General features: G+C 42.6%; 2 protein-coding genes across 8 annotated transcripts in view; one reads left to right on the plus strand and one right to left on the minus strand.

Moving 5' to 3' along the window:
- LOC140636573 (uncharacterized) overlaps positions 1-22,361 on the minus strand; it is a 139,278-nt gene that overhangs the window by 100,901 nt on the left and 16,016 nt on the right. For all 3 annotated transcript variants that reach the window (XR_012033772.1, XR_012033771.1, XM_072831938.1), the window contains exon 3: positions 2,933-3,251. The gene's annotated coding sequence lies outside the window, so the exon portion shown is untranslated. The remainder of the gene's footprint in view (positions 1-2,932; positions 3,252-22,361) is intronic.
- POPDC3 (popeye domain cAMP effector 3) lies at positions 4,617-22,343 on the plus strand. Of its 5 annotated transcripts, XM_072831934.1 has the most exons (5): positions 4,618-4,756; positions 7,011-7,211; positions 18,379-19,115; positions 20,098-20,206; positions 21,887-22,343. In XM_072831934.1, exons 3-5 carry the CDS (start codon positions 18,631-18,633, stop codon positions 22,166-22,168), a joined length of 876 nt encoding a protein of 291 aa, XP_072688035.1. In that variant the 5' UTR covers positions 4,618-4,756; positions 7,011-7,211; positions 18,379-18,630; the 3' UTR covers positions 22,169-22,343. The 5 variants fall into 5 exon arrangements, with proteins under 5 accessions (XP_072688034.1, XP_072688035.1, XP_072688037.1 ...); XM_072831933.1 differs by lacking the exon at positions 7,011-7,211 and having other exon boundaries at positions 4,617-4,756; XM_072831936.1 differs by lacking the exons at positions 4,618-4,756; positions 7,011-7,211 and adding an exon at positions 14,748-14,866.

Genomic DNA, 22,361 nt, shown 5'->3' on the forward strand with positions numbered 1-22,361 from the left:
CCTGGAGTCTCTGGATCGAGTCCCACATCAGGCTCCCTGCATGGAACCTGCTTCTCCCTCTGCCTGTGTCTCTGCCTGTGTCTCTGCCTCTCTCTCTCTCTCTCTCTCTCTCTGTCTCTCTCTCATGAATAAATAAATAAATCTTAAAAAAAAAAAAGGAATTGGTGAAGATGTGGGGGAAAGGGAAGCTTCATATGCTATTGTTGGGAATGTAAATTGGTACAGTCACTCTGGAAAACAGCATGGAGGTTCCTCAAAAAATTAAAAATATAAATACCACATAATCCAGTAATTTTACTACTGGGTATTTAAAGAAAACAAAAAATGCTAATTCAAAAAGATATATGCACTCCTTTGTTTATTACAGCATTATTTACAATAGCCAGGACACGGAAGCAACCCCCATGACCATCAATAGATGAACGGGTACGGTATACACATTTTGTTGATGTTGTCTAATGAAATGTTACTCAGCCATAAAAAAGAAAAAGATCTTGCCATTTGCAACAACCTTGATGGATATATGGTATTATGCTAAGTGAAATGAGTCAGAGAAAGATAAATACCATACTATTTCATTTATATGTGTCATCTAAAAAACAAAACAAATGAACAAAAATCAGAAACAAACTCATAAATTCAGAGAACAAACTGGTGGTCGTCAGAGAAGGGGGAGTAGAGGGATGGACAAAACAGGTGAAGGGGATTAAGAAGTAGAAACTTCCAGTTATAAGATAAATAAGTCATGGAGATGAAAGGTAGATACAGGGTAGGGAATAGAGTCTATAATACTATAATGATGTTGTATGGCGACAGATGGTGACATACTTAATTGTGGTGAGCACTGCATAATATATAAAATCATTGAACCGCTATATTGTACAACCAAAACTAATATAACATTCTATGTCAACTCTACTTCAATAATTAAATATTTTTAAGGGGATCCCTGGGTGGCGCAGCGGTTTGGCGCCTGCCTTTGGCCCAGGGCGCGATCCTGGAGACCCGGAATCGAATCCCACGTCGGGCTCCCGGTGCATGGAGTCTGCTTCTCTCTCTGCCTGTGTCTCTGCCTCTCTCTCTCTCTGTGACTATCACAAATAAATAAAAATTAAAAAAAAATAAATATTTTTAAGAATAAAAAAAGGAGGGGTGCCTGGGTGACTCAGCTGGTTAAGTGGCCGACTCTTGATTTTAGCTGGGGTCCTGATCTCAGTATTGTGGGATGGAGTCTGGCAATGGACACTGCGCTCAGCACAGAATCTATTGGAGATTCTCTCTCTCTCTCTCTCTGCATCTCTCTCTCCCCCTTTCCCTCCTCCTGCTTGCAGGTGCTCTCTCTCTAAATAAATAAAATCGTTAAAAACAAGTAAATAAATAAATACATAAATATTTAAAAAGGAAATTTCCTCCTTAAGAGCTGCTTTTAGGGATGCCTGGGTGGCTCAGTGGTTGAACGTCTGCCTTTGGCTCAGGGCATGATCCTGGAGACCCGGGATCGAGTCCCAATTCGGGCTCCCTGAGAGGAGCCTGCTTCTCCCTCTGTCTGTGTCTCTGCCTTTCTCTCTGTGTCTCTCATGGATAAATAAATAAAATCTTAAAAAAAAACCCTGCTTTTAACCTATGTGCCAAAGGAATCATGCACACAGCATTTGCTGGTAATAGCAGAAGTATTAGAAACAACCTAAATAGCGAAGGGGATAGATACATTGTGATATACTAATAATACCATAAAATCATGCAGTAATTTTAAAGAATGATTATATATATAAGAAAAGAGAAACAAGCTCCAAGTTCTTTTGTTGTCTGAAAAAAATAGCTGATAAACGCAGTTTGAAGTCACACAATATACATCTATATGGCATTATTTTAATGTATTACTTGTATGATGAAAACTTTATAACAATGAGAAGCAAATAGGGATGCAGAGAAGGAGAACTATGGAGAAATACACAGGGATTAAAAAATGAAAGAACGTGGAAGAAAGAAGGAAGGAAGGATGAAAGGAAGGAAGGAGGGAGGGAAGGAGGAAGGAAGAAGCAGAGCTCGTGACCAAGCCAGGCTGGCTTCACATCTCGGTAGGGGCAAGTAACAAGGAAATGCATAAATCTGAAGGATTGAGGCTTTGAGGAGGAACAAGTTGATGTCAAGGAAGAAAGGAAGACTCTGGAAGCCCCAGATTAAAGCTTTCCAAGATAAGAGGATTAACTGAACCCTGGTTTAGTGCTTAATCGGCTCCTACTTTTTTACCTTGGCATTCCTCACGCTGCATGGCAACTTGAGTTGTGTGAGCTGAGTTGACTGTGTTTCTGTCCAGCCTCACAGGTTTGGCCAAGAGAGTCTCCCAAAGCACCTAAAGGGTGGAGGCTGTAAAGTGTGGACACATAACCCTTGAAGTAGAAATGCAGCTGGAAATCCCAGGGAGACCTACACCTGTGGCTGATCTATAGGGTATCATTTCACCGGAGTTTTTGTTCCATAGAGACTGTGCAATGAAGATCAAGGCGAGGATACATATGACAAGGAATAAGAAAGAGAAAAATCAGAAGGCATCAGGGCAACAATATTTAACATAAAATGTACCAAAGAAGGGATCCCTGGATGGCTCAGCAGTTTAGCGCCTGCCTTTGGCCCAGGGTGCGATCCTGGAGTCCCGGGATCAAGTCCCGCGTCAGGCTCCCAGAATGGAGCCTGCTTCTTCTCCCTCTGCCTCTGTCTCTGCCTCTCTCTATGTCTATCATAAATAAATAAATAAATAAATAAATAAATAAATAAATAAATAAATAAATAAATCTTAATAAATCTTTAAACAATGTACCAAAGAAGGGACAGCACTGTGTGTGTGTACTAATAGGCTGAAAATCTAAACAACACATATAAGCTAGTTATCACAAACTTAACAACTTAAAATAACACACATTTATTAACTCACAATTTTGGTGGGTCAGGAGTCCAAGCACGGCTTAAATGGGTCTTCTGCTTAGGGTTTCATAAAGCCACAGTTAAAATGTCCTCTGGTCCACATTCACATCTGGAGGCTTGACTGGGGAAGGACCTATCTCCAGGGTTACTTAGATGGTTGGCAGAGTTCATCTCCTTGTGTATGCAGACCTCGGGGAACTGGCTTCTCGCTGGCCATTGGCTGGAGGCTGTTTTCAGCTCCTAGAGGCCCCCCAGAGTTCCTGCCACATGGACTTCCCAACGTGCCCACTTGTTTCATCAGGCCAGAGATGACAGTCTCCAGAGAGAGCCTGCTAGCAAGACAAGAGTCTTTTGTAACATAGTGTAGTCACAGGACTGACATCCATCACCTGTGCTATGCTTATTGTTTATAAGCAAGTCACAGATCCCAACTGCACCCAAAGGGAGGGGATCCCACAGACGTGTGAACACCAGGAGCTGCTGGGAATCATGGAGCCACCTTACAGTCTGTCTGTCACATCTTTGTTGCTTCTGAGTTTCTTAACTAAAAATAACCAGGAATATAATCCTTAAAACATTGTGGTGCACAACGCTAAATAAGAAGTATAATCTAAACCCGGAGTACAGCTGGTATCAAAGCGTGTGACCTTCACACTTCCCGGGCCATATTTCAAATACGGATATATACATACCATGGACTAGATCCAGTTCAAATTTTATTTCTAACGCGTCTGAGTAAATCTCTAGAATAAAGAGTAAGAGCAAAGGCCTAGCAGTGGAGTGCCTTCTAGCTACGTAGTGTGTGTAGCAATACGGGGTACTTCTTCCACCCTCAGTTTCCCCACAATTAAAAGAAGTTACTTTCACAGCTTATATTAATTACTTTTGCAACTATCCTGGGGACCGAAAGAGACACTGATTATTCCATACATAGTTTGCTTCTGGAATCACTGTCACCAACACGGTCATAGGAAGTAAAAAGTGAGGGTGCAAAGAGATGGGAGACCAAATCCTTGAGCAAGGAGGTTGTGTGTCTCACTGGTCCCTCGCCAACCACCCTATGGTTTGAGCACCAAGACAAAACAAAAACTTCCCTACTCCCATAGGAGGAAAGGTGCCTTTGAGCCTTGCCTGAAAATGCATGCATTTGGCTTAGTACCGATTTGAACTTTTTTTTTTTTTAATCATTTCTATTTTTTTTTTCCTTCTTTGGTTGTCTCTGCTCTTTACCCATTTGCTTTTTTTTTTCTTTTTCTTTTCCTTTTTTTTTTTTTTTTTTTTTGGAGCTGTCCACTGATTTGAGTTTTCTGTGTCCTCTGCACCCAAATAGCCCCACTGGGGTCATGCATCTCACGTTGGGGTGGGCGGGCGGGGGTGCCGAGGTGCGGGAGTGAGAGGGCCCGCGGGCGGGAGGACGGTCAGGAGTCCATTCCTTCGCTCTGCGCCCCAGCAGCGAATACCCGGCTTATTTTGTAAGGTGATCAGCGTAGACTTGGGCGGGGGGCGTCTTGGCAAACTTCGGTCCTCAGCGGCCGCCCCGTGTAGCAGCAGCCCTGCGGGCGGGAGGCCGGGGCGGCCCGGTGACCCCCCCCCCCGTCCCCGGTCCCCCCCGCCGCCGCCCTCCCCGCCGCGCCCCGGGGCGCGCGCCCGTCCCCCCCCCTCCCCGCGCGAGCTCCGCAGGGGCCGCGGTCACACTGCGCGGCCGGGGCGGGTGCGCGGCGAGGAGCGCGCGAGCCGGGCGCGGGGGTTGCGGCGCCTCCCAGCCCGGCCGGGCGGTGGGCTGGAAACTTCTGCGGGCGCGACACCCGAGCTCTGCGCCGGCCCGGGAAGGCAGGTAAGGAGCGCAGCCCGGGGGCGCCTCGGCTCCGCCGCCCCGGGGAGGCCCGCAGCCCTGCACCCCTGCACCCCGCACCCCTGCCCCCGCAGCCCTGCACCCCGCCCCCTTGACCCCCTGCCCCCGCACCCCTGCACCCTGCCCCCTTGACACCCTGCCCCCGCACCCCTACACCCCGCCCCCTTGACCCCTGCCCCCGCACCCCTGCACTCCGCCACCTTGACCCCCTGCCCCTGCACCCTCTGCACCCCTGCACCCCTTGCACCCCTGCACCCCGCCCCCTTGACCCCCTGCACCCCGCCCCCTTGACCCCCTGCCCCCGCACCCCTGCACCCCGCACCCCTGCGCCCCTGCACCCCGCACCCCGCGCGCTTCGGTGCAACTTTGGCGGCGCGGCTGCTACCGGCCCCGCCCCGGGGTGCGAGCTGCGAGGCCGCCGACCCGGGTGTTCCGCGCCGCGGGCCCCGCTCGGGAGTCGGGAGTCGGGAGTCGGGGTGGCGCCGCCCGCAGCTCCGCGCGCTCCGGCCCCGGGACCCGGGCCGCCCGCCCCAGCTCCTCGGGGGGGGCCTCCCCGCTCTTGCCCTGGGCACCTTGCAGCCCAAAGAAAGAGGCCAGGCTTTGGAGCCAGAGAAGCTGACCCAAGGGGTCCCCGTATTCTTGGGGTTTCGTGGGGAAGTGCCGCGGCCGGAGCTCCGTCCCCCGAGGTCTGCAGGAGGCCCGCGGGGCCGGGGCCGGGGCTGCCTCACCCGAGGTCACGCTGACCTGCTTTCTCTATTTGGGGATCCTCCTTGCAAGGGGGGGCGGGGAAGGAGAGAAACAAACCCACTAAATTACCTCCTCTCCAAGGTGGGTTCCAGAGGTATAAGACATTTTAAGGGTCTGTATTTTAGGAAAAGATGAAAGAATCAAAATACAGTGATAGGGCTATGGCCAAAAAAAAAATTGTTTTAGCCAGGAGACATTTGCAAAAAAAGTGAAAAAGTGCTGCATGTGAATCATAAACGGAAAAGTAGAATTAGAAGCCCACTTTTGAACATAGTTTAATTTGATTTAGTAAACACCAAGAGTGGGACAATCTTCCTTCCCCACTTTTTGTTCTGACTCTTGTAGTTAGGTGTTTTTTGAACTTGCAAGCTTGGGCACAGCAACTGCATTTTAGGGCAGCCTTAAAAAATTCTTGGACTCTGTTCACATTAAGGTTCGGTGGCAGTTGTTTTCTGTTATTTTAATATCAGAGACTGCCGCATGGTCGGATTCCCTTGCAGGTCAGTACAGTAACTTGGCATTGTTCTCTTGGGAAAAAAAAGAAAACCAAACAAGAAATACATGAAACAAAATATAAACAAAAGGTGGATTTGCTTCCACATTTGCAAGATGAAGAGGCCGGGCTGATCCCAGATGATCTTTAAGGCTCTTTCCTGCCCTGAAGAGTGGAGAGTTTAGGATATACAAATACAAACCAAAACCTAGAGTAAGACATTTTCTGCCCTAAAATTTTATACCTATCAACTGGGAGACACTGGATAGTTGAGTTTCTTGAATCTCAACAGTGCCTCAGAATAGCTGAATCATTGTGCATGCCGTGCTTCTAAATGGTGACATTCTATGCTACTAAATAAAAATATGTCCTGGAGAACCAAACTCCCATCCTCTTAACCACAGGACTGACTAATAGCATTGACACACGGAGCATTCACGTCTGCTTATTTTGGAATCATCAAGATCAAGAAAGGTTGTGATGCGTTTGCTGTAGTATATAATAACACATAATAAGCAACATGGCAGGGAAGAAGTTTCAAAACTGCTTTGGAAAATATCCATGGTGGATCGATCTGCAAGCCTGCAAATTGCAGTTGAAATTGTTTTTTGTAATTATGGTCGTTGGTCAACTGGGGTCATGAGCTATAGAGAGTAAGTAAGAATTTACAAGAGTATATTGAATCATTAATCAGATTTCTTTTTTCTTTTCTTTTCTTTCTTTCTTTCTTTTTTATTTTTTCTTTTTCTTTTTATTTATTTTTTTTATTTTTGAGGAAAAGGGAAAAGGTTTCTCTCTGTTATCCAAATAGTTACAGGGAAATGTCTTAAAGTGAAAGTTACAACAGGCATTTTTAAAAATTAAATAACTGAAAGTCACTGTCTCAAAGCCTCTGTAACAAATGCTGGGTTGCCCTCCAACTCAATACAGGGATTGATTCACACAAACCCAAAATGAGACCTTCTCATTTTGTTCTTCATTTATATTCCTCAACAGAATAATAACCTCTGGTGACTCTTACACACACTATGAAATTGGTTCTAGAAAGACAATCAACTGGCGGAGCCTAGGCAAGAATCTTCATTGCTCTGAGCCTCATTTTTCACTCCCAACAATGCTGATAAAACTACTGAGGTTGCAGAGGTGTTGTGACTCCCAAATGGGTCAGGAAATGGAAGATCTGCTGCCTGGCACATAGTAAGAGCACAACTAACTATAATTTTCCCTGTCTCCCTTAGTAGATGTTTGTTTATTGACTGAACAAGCTATAGGATGAATGGTAGTTACAGTTTTTGCTTTTAATTTTAAAAAAAATCTATGTAGCAAAATCTTGATAATTGTTGAACCTGGGTAATAGGTATATGGATATTTATTACATAGTATTTTCTCTTTGTATATGTCTTTGTAGATGAAAAAAATTTAAGAATGGACCTGAAAAAAACACATAAGATACATTTCTAATCTCACACTGCATTTTAAATTGCAATTTTAAAATTGTTCTATATGGACTGGAAGGATAAACACAATTAAATATAAGGAGTGAGTGGAGAAGACTGTGGATCCGGCTTGTCTTGCAGTTTTCATCATGAATCTCTGGTGAACGTACTGCATGACATGATAGCAGCTGCTCAAAAGTGAATGGCCTGCTTTGTGCCTTTAACCATTTCCAGGTTAAAGAGAAGTCAGTTAATCTCTAAAGAGCATGGTTCTTATTAAAAGCAATCAAATAGCATGCTTGAGAAGAAGAGGTTCACAAGTGGTTCTTGAGAAGAATCCACAGCCATCTTCAGTTTCTGTGGAATTTTTAAATTATAGATTTTTTAAAATGACAGTGATGTTTGTTAATTCTGGTCATTGGGTTCATGGATCTTAATTCTTTGAAATTTTTTGTATTTAAAATTTTTCAAATTAGGCTCGCTGGTGGGTGGTGAGTGAGTGAGCATATAGATCATGTATTAATTAATACATATGTATTAATATGTGTGGTGCTACTCCAGGGACACAAATAATGTTCTAGGGTTGTCTGCCTGTTTGTTTGTTTTCAGTCCTTGATGGACATTCTAAAAAACAAGGCTGTTTGCATTTTGATTTATAAGACTTTAGACTGCCTCTTAAAATGTAGTGTGTATTTAAAAATTTAGTATGCAACAACTAACTGACTTTAAATGAGTTTTAAGTAACTTAAGTTTATTTGATATGATTTTTAGCTATTTAATATAGATCTCATAATTGAAAGTAAGCTTAAATCATATCAACATTTGAATTTCACTAAAATGCAAACTCCAGGAGAGCAGGGATTTATTGAATTATTGCATCTTAATTAACAGTATATTCCTGGCCATTTGAAAGTTGATGACACAGTCAATTGTGTTACACTGTTTGTTTTTTGAAAATAAGCATCCTGTCAGTGCGATTGAAATCTTAGGGAACAGTTTGAGCATAGCACACATTTTTTTGCTTGCTTGTGCATCATTTCCTCAGCCAGAACACCAGGTGAACATATTAAACCACCATCAGTGACTTAAGCCATGTCGGAGTACACAAAATACAAATACACATACACCTGAAACATCTACCAGCTACCTTGCTTCACCACATGTTATCCTGCAAGATTGTGTTCTATTATTTTGTAGTGGTGAACTTTTCTGTCCCAAAACACCCTCTTTCAACATCCCAGGAATGTCTAAGCCTCTTGATTCAAAATGTCAAATAATGCATGCAAAAGGAAAGCTTCAATATTGAAGAGAAACTTGAAATAAACATTTTGAAGGAATCAAGAGGATATGTACACTTCCTGAGCAGCAAAAATAAGGGAATAATCTGCATTGCTTATCCACAGGCAGTGCTGCAAAAATAAAAGGAAATATCTATGGCTGGAATAACTTCAAGTATTACAGAGCCAATAAAAATGAGGCTGAAAGAAAAAGAAGAAACGGAAAGACTGTAGAGCATGTAGATTGAGGACCAAACAGTAAACAATCTCCCACAATCAAAGAGAAAGCTCCTATCTCTGTGCAAACACCTTGACAGGAAATCCCAGGACCCTGAAGAAGTGCTCCTTTTAGCACCAGTAATAGCTGGTTTGGTGGTTTCAGACATCACTGACCCTGGTGTGTGGTCCACCTGGTTATTTAGCCAGAAAAAATGAAAAAGAAAAGACTAGCCATTTAGCTAGACCACAAGAGCTTGTTAGGCATGTTGGTCAGGAAGGAACACGAGAACCTGAACTAAATACACATAGAAAAGTGAGTTCATTTGCTGCGTATAGGTCACTTGGGGGGAAAGGAAATGAAGGTGTCAAGAGAAGACTGTGGATCCGGCTTGTCTTGCAGTTTTCATCATGAATCTCTGGTGAACTTACTGCATGACATGATAGCAGCTGCTCAAAAGTGAATGGCCTGCTTGTGCCTTTAACCATTTCCAGGTTAAGGAGAAGTCAGAAGAACCTAAAGCAGAGCATGGTTCTTATTAAAAGCGATCAAATGGCATCGCTTGAGAAGAAGAGGTTCACTGAGTTTCTTCAAATTAAGAATTTTAGGACACTGAGTGATTCAACGTGGGACCCACTTTCCTATCCCTGTATTGCTCAAAAGATTGTAATTTCTTAAAAAGACATTTAAATTCATTGACTCTAGAACTGAAGGGAGAAAACAAAAATGTTGTTGATTTGTTCTAGTAAGTCCAGATATTTAGATTCAAACTGTACATGGAGCAGTGTGTCTTTATTTGTATCTGTCTGCCTGGGAGTGAAACTGAGCTTTCTGCATCCTTAAGCTGCCTAATTAACTTCCCTGTGCCTCAGTTTTCTCATCTGCAGAATGGGGACAATAGAACTATATATTTCAAAAAGTTGTGAAGATTAAATAACATAATATTTTATGAGTCTTAGAAACATGCCTGGCACACGGTAAGTGCTCAGTAAATGTAGATGTTGGTAGCTGTGGTGGTGGTAGTAGTAGTAATAGTTGTAAATGAGGTTCAAGGAAATGGCAACTAAATATCGCATTAATTCCTTATTGCTAAACGCAACCTGAACTTGGTTGGAGTCACATAGTTAGAAGAATTACAGAGCTATTTGAGTTTCTGTAGTCTGTCTTTTGAGTGTTAATCTCTAAATGTGTCTGAGAAATCAAGTATTTGCCCTGTACATATGGCTCAATTTTACAAGCTGGAAGTCACCCAAGGAAACTTGGTATTCCAGGAATTTTAGAGATTGCATATGAATGACATAATTATTCTGGAAATTGCTCATGTGTCCAAATGCTTAACAGTGTTGGGGCTATCTGACTCCATTGAAGGAGAACCTATAACGTGTTGCTGGGAACCAGAGTGAATTTATATGTAATTCTCAGGGCCTCGCTTAGTGTCTTGCTTTCTAGATACTGTTCTTCAAAAGTATTACTGTTCTTATCTGATTTTCCTGATTTAAATATAGCAAGAATTGAGTGTCTTCTGCTCCATAGAGCTGCATTCCAATTCCATCATAAAATATAGATTATTAGATTAATGAAAAGCCATATGTACAGGAAGTACTCATAATTGTGTGTATTGGTTTTCTATTGCTTTGTGACAAAGTACCACAAACCAGTGGCTGAAGACATCACAAATCCATTATCACATAGTTTTGTGGGTTAAGAGTCCAGACATGGCTGAACTGGATCCTCTGGGCATTTTGTGGGTTAAGAGTCCAGACATGGCTGAACTGGATCCTCTGGGCATTGGAAGACTGCAATCCAGGTGTCAGCTACATTGCACTCCTCATTTGGAGCCCAGGGTCCTCTTCCAAGTTCTTTAGGTGGTTGGCAGATTTCAGTTCCTTGTGGTTGTAGGACTGACATTCCCATTACCTTGGTAACTGTTAGTTGGGGACTTCTTTCGGCTCAAGTGACTGCCAGCTTGTGGCCCCCAAAAGCAGTTCACAACATGGTGTTTGCTTTCTTCCATTCAAGTAGGAACATGACTCTCTAATTTTCAATCCCTCTCCAGTCCTACAATCTTAATAACTTCATAATCACAGGTGATTATTCCAGCACCGTTTGCCACAGAATGTTACCTAATCAAGAAAGCATCTGTCCCATCCCACTCGCGGGCTCTGCCACACTCAAGGAGAGAATTATAGCATGTGTGCACCAATGAGACAGGAATCTTGGAGGCCATCTTACAATCCTGCCTATGTGATAAAGTAAGAAATCAGACACAGTTGGAGGTAATGAAATGGACTTTAGCTAAGACATGAGAGTCAGAGAAGTCCAGCGTGGGCTGTTGGCATGTTCTCTAATTTTCTCAAGTCTGAAGAGAAGCCAAGCTCTCAGCGGTATGGTCAAAGGCATACTCCAGCCCAGAAGCCTCGTGGTGCATGAAGAAACTCGTATGTCACATGAAAGCAAAGGCTGCTATGGACCCTCTGGAACCCAGAAGGCCACAATTCAATCTCCACCACAAAATGCATGAGATTATTTGTCTGGGATTTCTAATGTATTCCATGAGGTATCATCAGAAGATGAAACGCGAAAATGAAACAATGTGATAGAATTCCTTGCGAAAGCATAATTCTCCTAATGCAAAAGTTAAAAGTAGTGACTTCCTTGGTAGGATAAAGAGGCCAAGAGCTATTGTAGGGTTGGCCACCTATGTAGGCAGAAACCAGATGGCGACATCTATGCTATGGATAACATCTGATGACTGTAGCATATGAATATTGTAGCCAATATAATTTACATTTATATCAACTCTGTTCTTAATCTTAGATAATTTTTCCATATTTATACACTTATACATTATACATATGCGCTGTTTGCACAGTGCCTTGCCAAGTCTTTTTCATTTTCTCTCTCTCTGTTACTTGAGAGGCTCTAGACCAACACTGTCCAAGAGAAATATAATGCAAGCCACATGTGTAATTTTAAATTTTCTAGTAGCATCATTAAAAAATAAGACATGGGCAAAATTAACTTTAATGTTTTCTTTGACCCGATACTTCTAAAACATTATCATTTCAACATAGAATCACTGTTAATGTTATTAATGACGCAGTCTTTATCTTTGTACTAAATCTTTGAAGTTCATGTGTACAACACCTCTCAATTCAGACCAGCCACAGGTGGCTAATGGCTGCCCTGTTGGACAGCACAACTCTGGAGCTCTGTCTGAGGCCTCTGATCGCGGGCATTTCAGATTTCAACTCTAATTCTCTCTGCACTCATTTTGTAGCAAATCTTGCCAACCCCGGTCTTTCTTCAGGATTGTCCTGTGTAACAGTAACTATTAGAGTTTCCACTGTCCTGCCCCTTATCTTTTGCTGTGAACTGTTGCTAGATTAAGAGTATTAGTTTGAGGATAAAACTGTGTTCCCCTTTCCTCTGATTTCTTCCTGAACTTTGGGATCTCTTACGATGGCCGAGGGTCTTCAACTCTTCTTTGTTCTCCTGTCTCAGTAGAGGCACTTCTTCCTTTCACTTCTTCCTCATAGTATAATATATGCTTCCCTTTCTCTCTGGTCTAATATCTAAATCCTTGATCCAGGTATTGGTTAGATCTCACTTGGGCTTCCTACTTGTTCCAAACTATTCTGAATACTGCTTTTATACCTGATCAAGGTTATCCTTATCAGTCATTGAACATTTATTGAAGACCCACTGTGTTCTAGACAGAGGGGAATTTCATAAATATTTCCATATATATATACATACACACACAATAACCAACCAATAAAGCTGACGTTTTAAAATACTACATTCATTTCTTTTGGAAAATTACTTAAACTAAAAGAGGAATATGATTCTTTAAAAATATATATGTGTGTATACATATATATGTTTCCTTAAGTGGCCAATATAACATAACGTGATAGAAGCCATACTGAAAGATAATAAAGGCCATAAAAATTCAGAGTTAGAAGGTGCACTTCAGGCCACCCTGTTAAAGGGAAAGGCTGCTGCAAAACATCCACAAGCCTTGAGCCCTCTTGGAATGATGAGTGGTAAGGAAGGAAAATGCCTCCTCACCTGAGCAAAGCACAGGAATGAGAACACATAAGGCGAGAATGTGCCTTTCCAGCTCCTTCAAAATAAGAACTAAAATCTGATCCTTTACCCTACAGACTGTTCTGCTGTCTCTCAGCCTCACCCCCCCCCCCCCCAATAGTTCTTAGCCCTGGTTGCACATCAGAAAATGCCAGTGTCTGGGCCCCACCATGGGCTGTAAGTAATTAAGGAAGTGATCTCCAGAGTCGGCCGCCCCCACCCCGCCCTTCATGGACCTGGTGTTAAGACCTGCAGTCCTAATTCAGTTCCGCCACTCAGCTCTATATTTTAGCCCATGCTAGGGAAACTCTTCTATTCCTTATCACACGGAGTAATGTCATTTTAGAGCCAAAAGGGACCTCACATTATTTTGTCCCACACTTTCATTTTACCAATGAGGAAACAGGTCTAGTAAGATTAAAGATCACACTATCTAGAGGCACAGCTAAGACTAGAACCCTTCTTCTAAGCAATAGTGTGAACTGAACTGACTAGACACAGAATGGAGCGCGGACACCAGCACTGCTGCCCTGGGCAGACTGAGGGGTCAGAAGCACACACAGTGATCAGCATAGAGGGACAGCCAGCGGTCAGCCAGGAGTCAACAAAGCTTAGATCCTGCGAACAAACAAGGATAACTCAGAAACCATTCAGGAACAACATAAAATAATGGCCCTCAAACTTTGGTGTGCCTAAGAATCAACTGGGAGCTTATTAAAAAGGCATCATCCCAGGTCCCTTCCTGTAATTCTGGGGTGGGGCCAGGGAAGCCTCCTGGGTGATTCTGGTCTAAGTGATTTGAGGATACCTGCTGGGAAGCACTAAACACTGATCTGAAGTAGAAGATCATTGTCGTCTTCCAAAGACTGGCCATTTGAAAGTAAAGACTCAGGGGTGGCTTGGTGATGGGTTTGCCTCCGCCTCCCAGCCATCGCAGGTCAGGACACAGAGATCATCACCCCTGCAGGAATGAGTAAATTTCGAATTTTAAATTTTAAATTGGGTAGCCACCAAAAGGAACATTTGTATTTCTGTCTTCGGTTGTAAACTGCTGCGTGAAAGGAAGCTTTTAAAAACTTAATTCTCCAAGAGGCTCAGCTCTGTAACATCCAAGCAACAAGCACATCTCTGTGTTATTTTAAAGTCTGCCAAGAAGATGTGATATAGATTTTCTCATTTGAATCTTCTAGCAGCACCCTTTGAAAAGTGGACAGAACAGGTGGTATTACCTCTGCTTTACTGATGAATACACATGCCTGAGTCCATCTAAGTAGCCAAGAGGAAACTGCTGCCTACGTCTTCTAAATCCTGGTACCGCTGAAGCAGAATAATAAATGTGGTTTAGGCTCTAAAGCTTCAGAATCAGGCAAAACCGGGTGGAATTTAATCCCAATATTAGCAGTGTGGCCTGGAACAATTTACTTCCCCTCTCTGAGTTTCAATTTTCTCATCTGTAAGATGGAGATCTAGTACCTTCCCCGTGGGGTCCCTGCGAAGATGACGTGAGATGCTTTTTGAGTATGTCTGGCACTGAGGCCCTGAGCAAGTGTACCTCCTTGAGGACACGTAGAGAAAACCATCATTAGGCAAATGATTGTTTTGCATATGGAACGCATGCCAAAGCCAGGACCTCTTCCAATTAATGAGGAGAATATTGATGGAATTTTTATCTTCTGGGTTGCCTAGCAACCGAAACTCCCGCCACACCACAAGCTACGAGAGTTGTTGTTTTTAACCAGATTAAAACTCAGCTGCTCTTAGGGAACCCAATTTGTATGAAGACGAAAGGATTCCCCTACGAATTGGGAGCCGTGCCAGACATTTAAATAAGTAGGGTTCCCCCCCTGCTTCACGGTTTTGTACCTAACTGTGCTGGATGTTGGGATTTTCCCTACTTCTGATCCCCTGGGTGACCGAAGATGCTAGAACATCCATTAAATCGGATAGAGAGTAGGCGTGGAGAAGGCCTGACGCCTGCACCTGGATACCAGGGCCTTCAATCAACATTCACTGAGTGCCAGAAATACGAAAACATTTGCCTTTGCCCCTGGGGAATCTCAGAGGCCTGGAGAGGAAGTCAGTCGGTGTTGAGTAATGGTAATAATACAGCAAATTATTTCACCAGTGGCTTTCCTGTGTCTGCCCCCCCCCCCCCCCGGCTGTACGGTAAGCATTGTGGATTGAGCAGCACACGTGGGCGTGGTGGGTCTTACATGTTCAGTGTTAGGATTATTATTTGCCCAGCAAACCAGGCCTGACAATACCCCAGGTCCCCCAACACGCTGCTATCAAGTCACAGCATTGCCAGGTGGCACTGCCTGCTGGCCAGGGCAAGGCACTGAAAGAGGAGAGGCCTTCCACCTTGCAGCCGTGCCTCTCTGCCTCTCCTACCTGAAGCTGGTTGCTTAGCCAGTCCCGGGCCCTGCTTTGCCATCTGTGAGCAGGGCATGATGGTTTAGCATCTGCCTCCCTCGTGGCACCAAGTGTGATGCTGTGAGATAATGAGTGTGAACCGATTGGCCGTCTTGATCCGTTGGAACCAGGTCTCCATCACGTTTCACAGAGCATCCTTGCACCTTCCTTTATTATTTTTTTAAAGATTTTATTTATTTATTCATGACAAATAGAGAGAGGCAGAGGGAGAAGCAGGTTCCATGTAGGGAAACCGATGTGGGACTCGATCCCGGGTCTCTAGGATCATGCCCTGGGCTGAAGGCAGTGCTAAACCGCTGGGCCAAAAAAATAAAAAACAAAAAATTAAAAAATTAAAATTAAAAAAATAAATAAATAAACTGCTGGGCCACCGGGGCTGCACCTTTAAATGCCCCTATTCCTTTATAGCTCAGGGTCTTATTATAAAAAGGGGGAAGCTTGGAACTCACGTGTTTATTTGCACTTAATGTTTCCATCATTTGTAGCTCCGTGTGCCCATTTCTTTTGCAGGGAAGATGGGGCTTTATTGCCCGAGAGATCCACTGTGCCACTTGGGCATTGCACATTTATTTACTCACAAACATGACTTAAGGCCCACAGGCCTTTCAAGCAGGCAGCTGGTGGATGAATCATGTTCAGCCATATAGTGCTGCTGGCACATGTCAGGGGAACACTCATGCCCGTCACCTGCCCCTGTCAGTTCTCTCTTCTAATAAAATACATCTGTTTTGGTGACTGAATAAAAACACACCAAGTGGAGAAAGGCTGGGTGTGGAGTAATTTAATCAGGGCAAGTCAGCACTCTGTGCTGCTGGGCTGAGTGATACAGTATCAAGGAGGGGAGGATGATTTGGTTGCAGCTTCGTGAAACAGAAGCCGGCTGGTGAGGGCCGGAAGCACAGTTCTTCTTGGGATGGCAGTGGGTCACACTCCTGGAATGCAGGTGGCCCAGTCTGTCCCCCAAGTCAGGATCTTCAGGGGACGAGATTCCCATACGCTCCCTTCTGCATGGCCGCAAAGGTTTTACATGGCCTTTCTCTGTCAGCATCATTTTAACATTTTGTTGGGGATTATGAATTTTTAAGGGAGTTCAAACCAAAGTTCAGAGCTCTGCCCGCAGTGCTTTTTAATATCAGCTTTGGTGGCTATGTTGGGTATCCTGAGGAACTGATTCATTTAAAATACCCTAGTTTTAAAAGTAAAACAGCAGGGAGACTGACATTTGCAGTCTGGAGTTCTGCAGTTCTCACTACTTATTCATTGTACTAAAAAAAAATTTTTTTTCTTTATTGTGAGTATCCAGTAGTGGATAATTTTGTGTTGTGTTTAAAGAGGAGAAATTGAACATGTTCAAGGAGCTGGTCTGCCCGGAATCTCATCTCACAGAGTGATGGGGGGAGGCTGGAATTAGGAGGATGTTTTAAACGGGATGTTTCGAGTACATGTGAAAGTCGCTGAAGTACAAATAACAATATAAGTTGTAGATCTGAGTTCTCTCTTTTTTTTTTTTTTTAATGATTCACCTGGTGACATTCTTAAAGTCATTACTTGCGGAGAAAAGAATCACTATCCAAGGTGAAAAACCAAGAGCTCCAACAGTAGCAGCGCCTTATTCCCATTTCTAATTCTGTTGGTGATTATACTGTTCCCTCTTTTTACTTCAGCTAAGTCATTTTCACCTCTCTGTGTGTATTTTTTTTTTCCTATGAGACAAGATCTGTGATATCCGATATTTTATTAACAGGTGTTCTGGAAATAATCTATCTCAAAAATAAAAACACTAAATATAGCCCTTAAGTTCAAGGCTTCTGAAGGTTGTCATGGTTTAAAAATTCAATCTAATGAATGCTTCACATCGGAACTATTTATTGTTAAGAAACCTGGCGGTAAATGATACATATCCTACCGTTCTATCATCCTGGTTAAATCGCTCCTGACTCAGATCACACATTAGCATTTTTACCATATGGCTCAAAGGGTAGAGAATATATGTGCAGAGGAACAAGTCGGTAACATTTTTTTGACCATCTGGTAAATAGATGCGTAAGTGGCAGGAATTTTAATATTATTTATTTAGTTAGATGGTTGCAGACTTTAAACCTGAACTAGCCTCCAATACGGTGAAGTAGATCTGAATTGACATTTCTCAAATAGTTTTGATCTAACTCACTAAGCATATTCACAGTCTCCCATGTGCTCTAAAAATCTGACTCCTAATTATGTGTTTATGTTTATTGTTTTATTAGGGCTCCTTACAGCGCCTAATTTACAATACCTTTCATGAGAGGCCAGGTGATTGGATCCAGGATCCAGGGCAAAGTTGTGATCCGCCCCGCCCACTGTGTGACCTGGGATAAACTAATTGGCCTCTTGAAGCCTCAAGTTCCTCATCTGTAGAGAGTGAATAACATTGTCAAACATCTGTCTCAGAGGGTGGGCCATGAAAGGCTATGGATTGATGCATCAAAATCATGTGTGTGGGGGGGAGGATGGTCAAAATACCAACACATAGGCCTCACCCTCCGTGGTTCTGACTCAGTATGCCTACACACAGCCTATGAATCTGCATTTTTAGTCACTGTCCCAAGTGATTCTGAGGCACACCGAGCTCTTATTGCGAAGACCAGTTGATTATGGCACCTAACTTTCTAGAAGAATATGTAGGTAGCTAATTCCCTCAAATGCTAAAATTTTGGTGAATAATTTATTATCATTATTAATTATTAAGCATAACCCTGAGAATACACATTTTCCATCCTAGAAACTTAACACCTGACAGCACCCATGCTTAAAAGAGCCTAACTTCATAGAAAACAGTCTATCAGCTTGAATATTAATGCTGGTGACTCCTTTAAATATACCTCTCAATTGTGCTTGTTTAATTAGATCCTTCTCTTTTTCTTGTCCAGGAAACCACAAAATATTTGTGGACTAGATCTCAATCAGCAGCCCAAATGAACTTAAAGAAGCTAGCATGGGATGTTTAGCTTTTCAAGATCCATACACATAAAACCCTTAATCGCTACGACGCCAGCATCTAGGCCTTCTCTGGTTTTATAAAGACATGGCCAGACGCTGATGATGGAAAAGCAAAGGACTTAATTACTTGCTTCAGGATCTTCTCGTGTCAACTGAAAAGTGAGCCAGACAGGAGCACAGCCATGGAAAGAAATTCAAGTTTATGGAAGAACCTAATTGATGAACACCCAGTCTGCACCACCTGGAAGCAAGAGGCCGAAGGAGCCATTTACCATCTTGCCAGTATTTTATTTGTAGTAGGTTTCATGGGTGGCAGTGGCTTCTTCGGGCTCCTTTACGTCTTCAGTTTGCTGGGGTTGGGTTTTCTCTGCTCTGCTGTCTGGGCTTGGGTAGATGTCTGTGCAGCCGACATATTTTCCTGGAATTTTGTCCTGTTTGTCATCTGCTTCATGCAATTTGTTCACATTGCGTATCAAGTTCGCAGCATCACTTTTTCTCGAGAATTCCAGCTACTGTACAGCTCCCTTTTTCAGCCGCTGGGGACCTCTTTGCCCGTCTTCAGAACAATTGCTCTGAGCTCTGAAGTGGTTACTTTGGAGAAGGAACACTGTTATGCCATGCAGGGGAAAACCTCCATTGATAAACTCTCCCTGCTTGTTTCGGGAAGGTTTGTACTCTTGGCGCTTGCTCTATATTAGTTATTTCCTCTATATTAGCTACTAGCTGGAGTTTCTTTCTGTTACACTTTGCCATCTCGGCATAGCATAGGTCTGGGCAGTTTTTAGCACTGGGCATGAGAAACTCCTTGACACACACGTGAGTCATGGACATAGACATTTAGAGTACATGCTGTTATTTACTTGAAGCAGGATATAATCTTGAGCCTTAATATTTCTTCTTAGAAATCAAATGTACAAATGGGGTTGTCTGGATTTGTTTCCAGGCTAATCACTGAGAGTCAAGAAGAGGACGATGCCAGCTTGAATTAATAGAAGACTTATGTTGGCATGCAGAGTACTTTAAATAGACTCTGATGGGGGCATTCCTTTAAGTAATATAGAACATTTAGGTTTTATGATGATCTTTTATTTTTTTCAGTAAATGCTAGAATTGCCCACCTGCTAGAAGCAGGGAGGGCACCATATATATTTTTTATATTTATAGCTGTATGTATATAAACTTTGAAAACAGAAAGTTTGGGGGGAGGAAACAATAATGTGATTATTCATGCCTTTATAAAGCTTAACTGTTTGGTTTACAGGGTATTTACAGCAGTACTCCTTTATGTTCTTCAGTGTTTTCCTACTTAATTTAAAATCTGACTGAGTGCAATGAAACTTTTTCTTGAAGTATACTATATACACACAAATGGGCACATATCATCAATGTACACCCTGATGCATTGTCTGGTGAACTTCACCCAATATTCCAGAATCCTAACTGTGTGAGGAACATCAGTGCATGAGTCTTACAGGAGATTTTGTCACTTACTGTAAACTGTAACGTATGAAATCAATATTTTATCCTACAAAATTTTAAAAGCCATGAAGTCCATCAGAGATTGGAAGTCCTGCTCCCTCCCCCGTGCCCCCCAGCTATGTGCTTGCCTTCTCCTCCTCTCATAAATGATGTTCTTTGTGTTTGGGTAGGATCAGAGTGACAGTTGACGGCGAATTTCTGCATTACATTTTCCCCTTCCAGTTCCTGGATTCTCCTGAATGGGACTCCCTGAGACCCACGGAGGAGGGCATTTTTCAGGTAAGGGATAACTAGACCTCAGAGTGACAACTGCCTCTTCCCCATACACCTTTGTTTAAACACAGGCGAACAAAACAAAACAGCAGACAGCAGAGCAGTAACTCCTATTTTACTTTATTTTTTTAAATAATAAATTTATTTTTTATCAGTGTTCAATTCGCCAACATACAGAATAACACCCAGTGCTCATCCCGTCAAGTGCCCCCCTCAGTGCCCGCCACCCAGTCACCCCCACCCCCCGCCCTCCTCCCCTCCCACCACCCCTAGTTCGTTTCCCAGAGTTAGGAGTCTTTCATATTCTGTCTCCCCTTCTGATATTTCCCACTCATTTTTTCTCCTTTCCCCTTTATTCCCTTTCACTATTATTTATTTCACTTTAGATTGTACTTTGCCACATGCGTGACTGCCCAGTTCTGTTTGACTCTTGCTGATGACTGTCACTGGGTAGGTCCAGTGACAAGAAAAGGCATGGGCATCATATATGACCTATAGGGAGTCCATGATAGAAATTCTTAGATTTTCCTTGGGTTAGCTGTATATAGGGAGATTAAAATGGAATTCATTGAGATTTGAATGTAAACAACACTGTCACTGCCACCGTTTAGAAATCTAAACACCAAGAATTTCAAAGCCTGTCCTTAGGGCACCTGAGTGGCTCAGTGGTTAAGCATCTGCCTTTGGCTCAGGTTGTGATTACGGGCTCCTGAGATCAGGGTGGCGTGGCATCGGGCTCCCCATGGGGAGCCTGCTTTTCCCTCTCCCTCTGCTGCTCCTCCTGCTTGTGCTCTCTCCCTCTCTCTGTGTGTCAAATAAATACATAAAATCTTTTTAAAGATTAAAAAAATAAAAGTCCACCCTTATTACAAAATGAGTTATTCTTAAGAATTAATTTTTTTTAAAGATTTTATTTATTTATTCCTGAGAGACACAGAGAGGCAGAGACACAGGCAGAGGGAAAAGCAGGCTCCCTGCAGGTAGCCTGATGCAGGACTCAATCCCAGGACCCTGGTACCATGACCCAAGCCAAAGGCAAACGCTCAACCACTGATTCACCTAGGTGTCCCCTTAAAATTCTAAATGCTGATAGATTTTAGTTGTTTTCTAGCAAAAAAATGCTAAACTGTCACTACTCTGCTGCTATGTTGGCAAATTCAAAAGATAATCATTTCAGTGGATTCCATCTATTATGGTGTATTGTTTTCCTATGATTAATACATGTAACATACACTTGTGTATTTGTTACAAATACAAATTCATATACATATGCAGAATAGGTAAATAAATTCTGTTTTGTGCTACAGAAATGAGTAGAGCTAAATGTCTGCAGTCTTGGGGACTAACTTGGAAAAATACTTCTGGCATTAGCCAACTTTATTATTTTTTAGTATCAAGTGGCTCTCACTTCTGTAAAAGGCAAAATATAGATACCCACATTTTGAAAAGAGATAAGTTTGGGCACAACATTGTGATTGTTCATGTTATAAATTATATATATAGCAATACATTTTGTAATTTCCCTCCATTTTTATAATATATTGTGAGTCAGTGAACTTTTTTAACCTAAAAAAAGCAGCAAGTAAAATTCATTTAAAACTGGGGCAAAAAAAAAAAAAAAAAAAGAGGCAGAACTTTTCCTCCTTCCTAATCTTTGATTTTTGTGACCTTACATTTTTTTTTTAGGTAACCCTCACAGCAGAAACTGATTGTCGATATGTGTCTTGGAGGAGAAAGAAATTATATTTGCTCTTCGCCCAACATCGTTACATCTCCCGCCTGTTCTCAGTTTTAATTGGCAGTGACATTGCAGATAAACTCTATGCCTTGAATGACAGGGTATATACAGGAAAAACATACCACTACGATATTCGGTTACCCAACTTCTATCAAATGTCAAGTCCAAAAATACCCAAGTCACCCCTGACCGAACATTTCCGGAATTCCAGACGGTACTGTGATAAATGACATCAAAGTCTGAAGTTTTATAATTATAAAAAAGACTGTCTTCATCATTCCCCAAAGGAAATGCAGAAAATTGTGCTCACTAGTATTTTTATAAATCAAACTCAGAGACAAGATGCCACCGCCAGCTGTTTTATTCATCTCAACTTCTGCGTCGTGAATAAAGTTTACAAATTTCTCTGTATTTCTTATTGGA

The sequence above is a fragment of the Canis lupus genome, chromosome 7 (assembly GCF_048164855.1).
Source record: "Canis lupus baileyi chromosome 7, mCanLup2.hap1, whole genome shotgun sequence".
Classification (NCBI taxonomy): Eukaryota; Metazoa; Chordata; class Mammalia; order Carnivora; family Canidae; genus Canis; species Canis lupus.

Bases quoted from the DNA above. Each gene is read 5' to 3' on its own strand.
- POPDC3 (XM_072831933.1), top strand. From the start codon at position 18,631: ATGGAAAGAAATTCAAGTTTATGGAAGAACCTAATTGATGAACACCCA. The intron at 19,116-20,097 runs GTTTGTACTCTT...GTGTTTGGGTAG, and splicing joins TCCCTGCTTGTTTCGGGAAG to GATCAGAGTGACAGTTGACG. The intron at 20,207-21,886 runs GTAAGGGATAAC...TTTTTTTTTTAG, and splicing joins CGGAGGAGGGCATTTTTCAG to GTAACCCTCACAGCAGAAAC.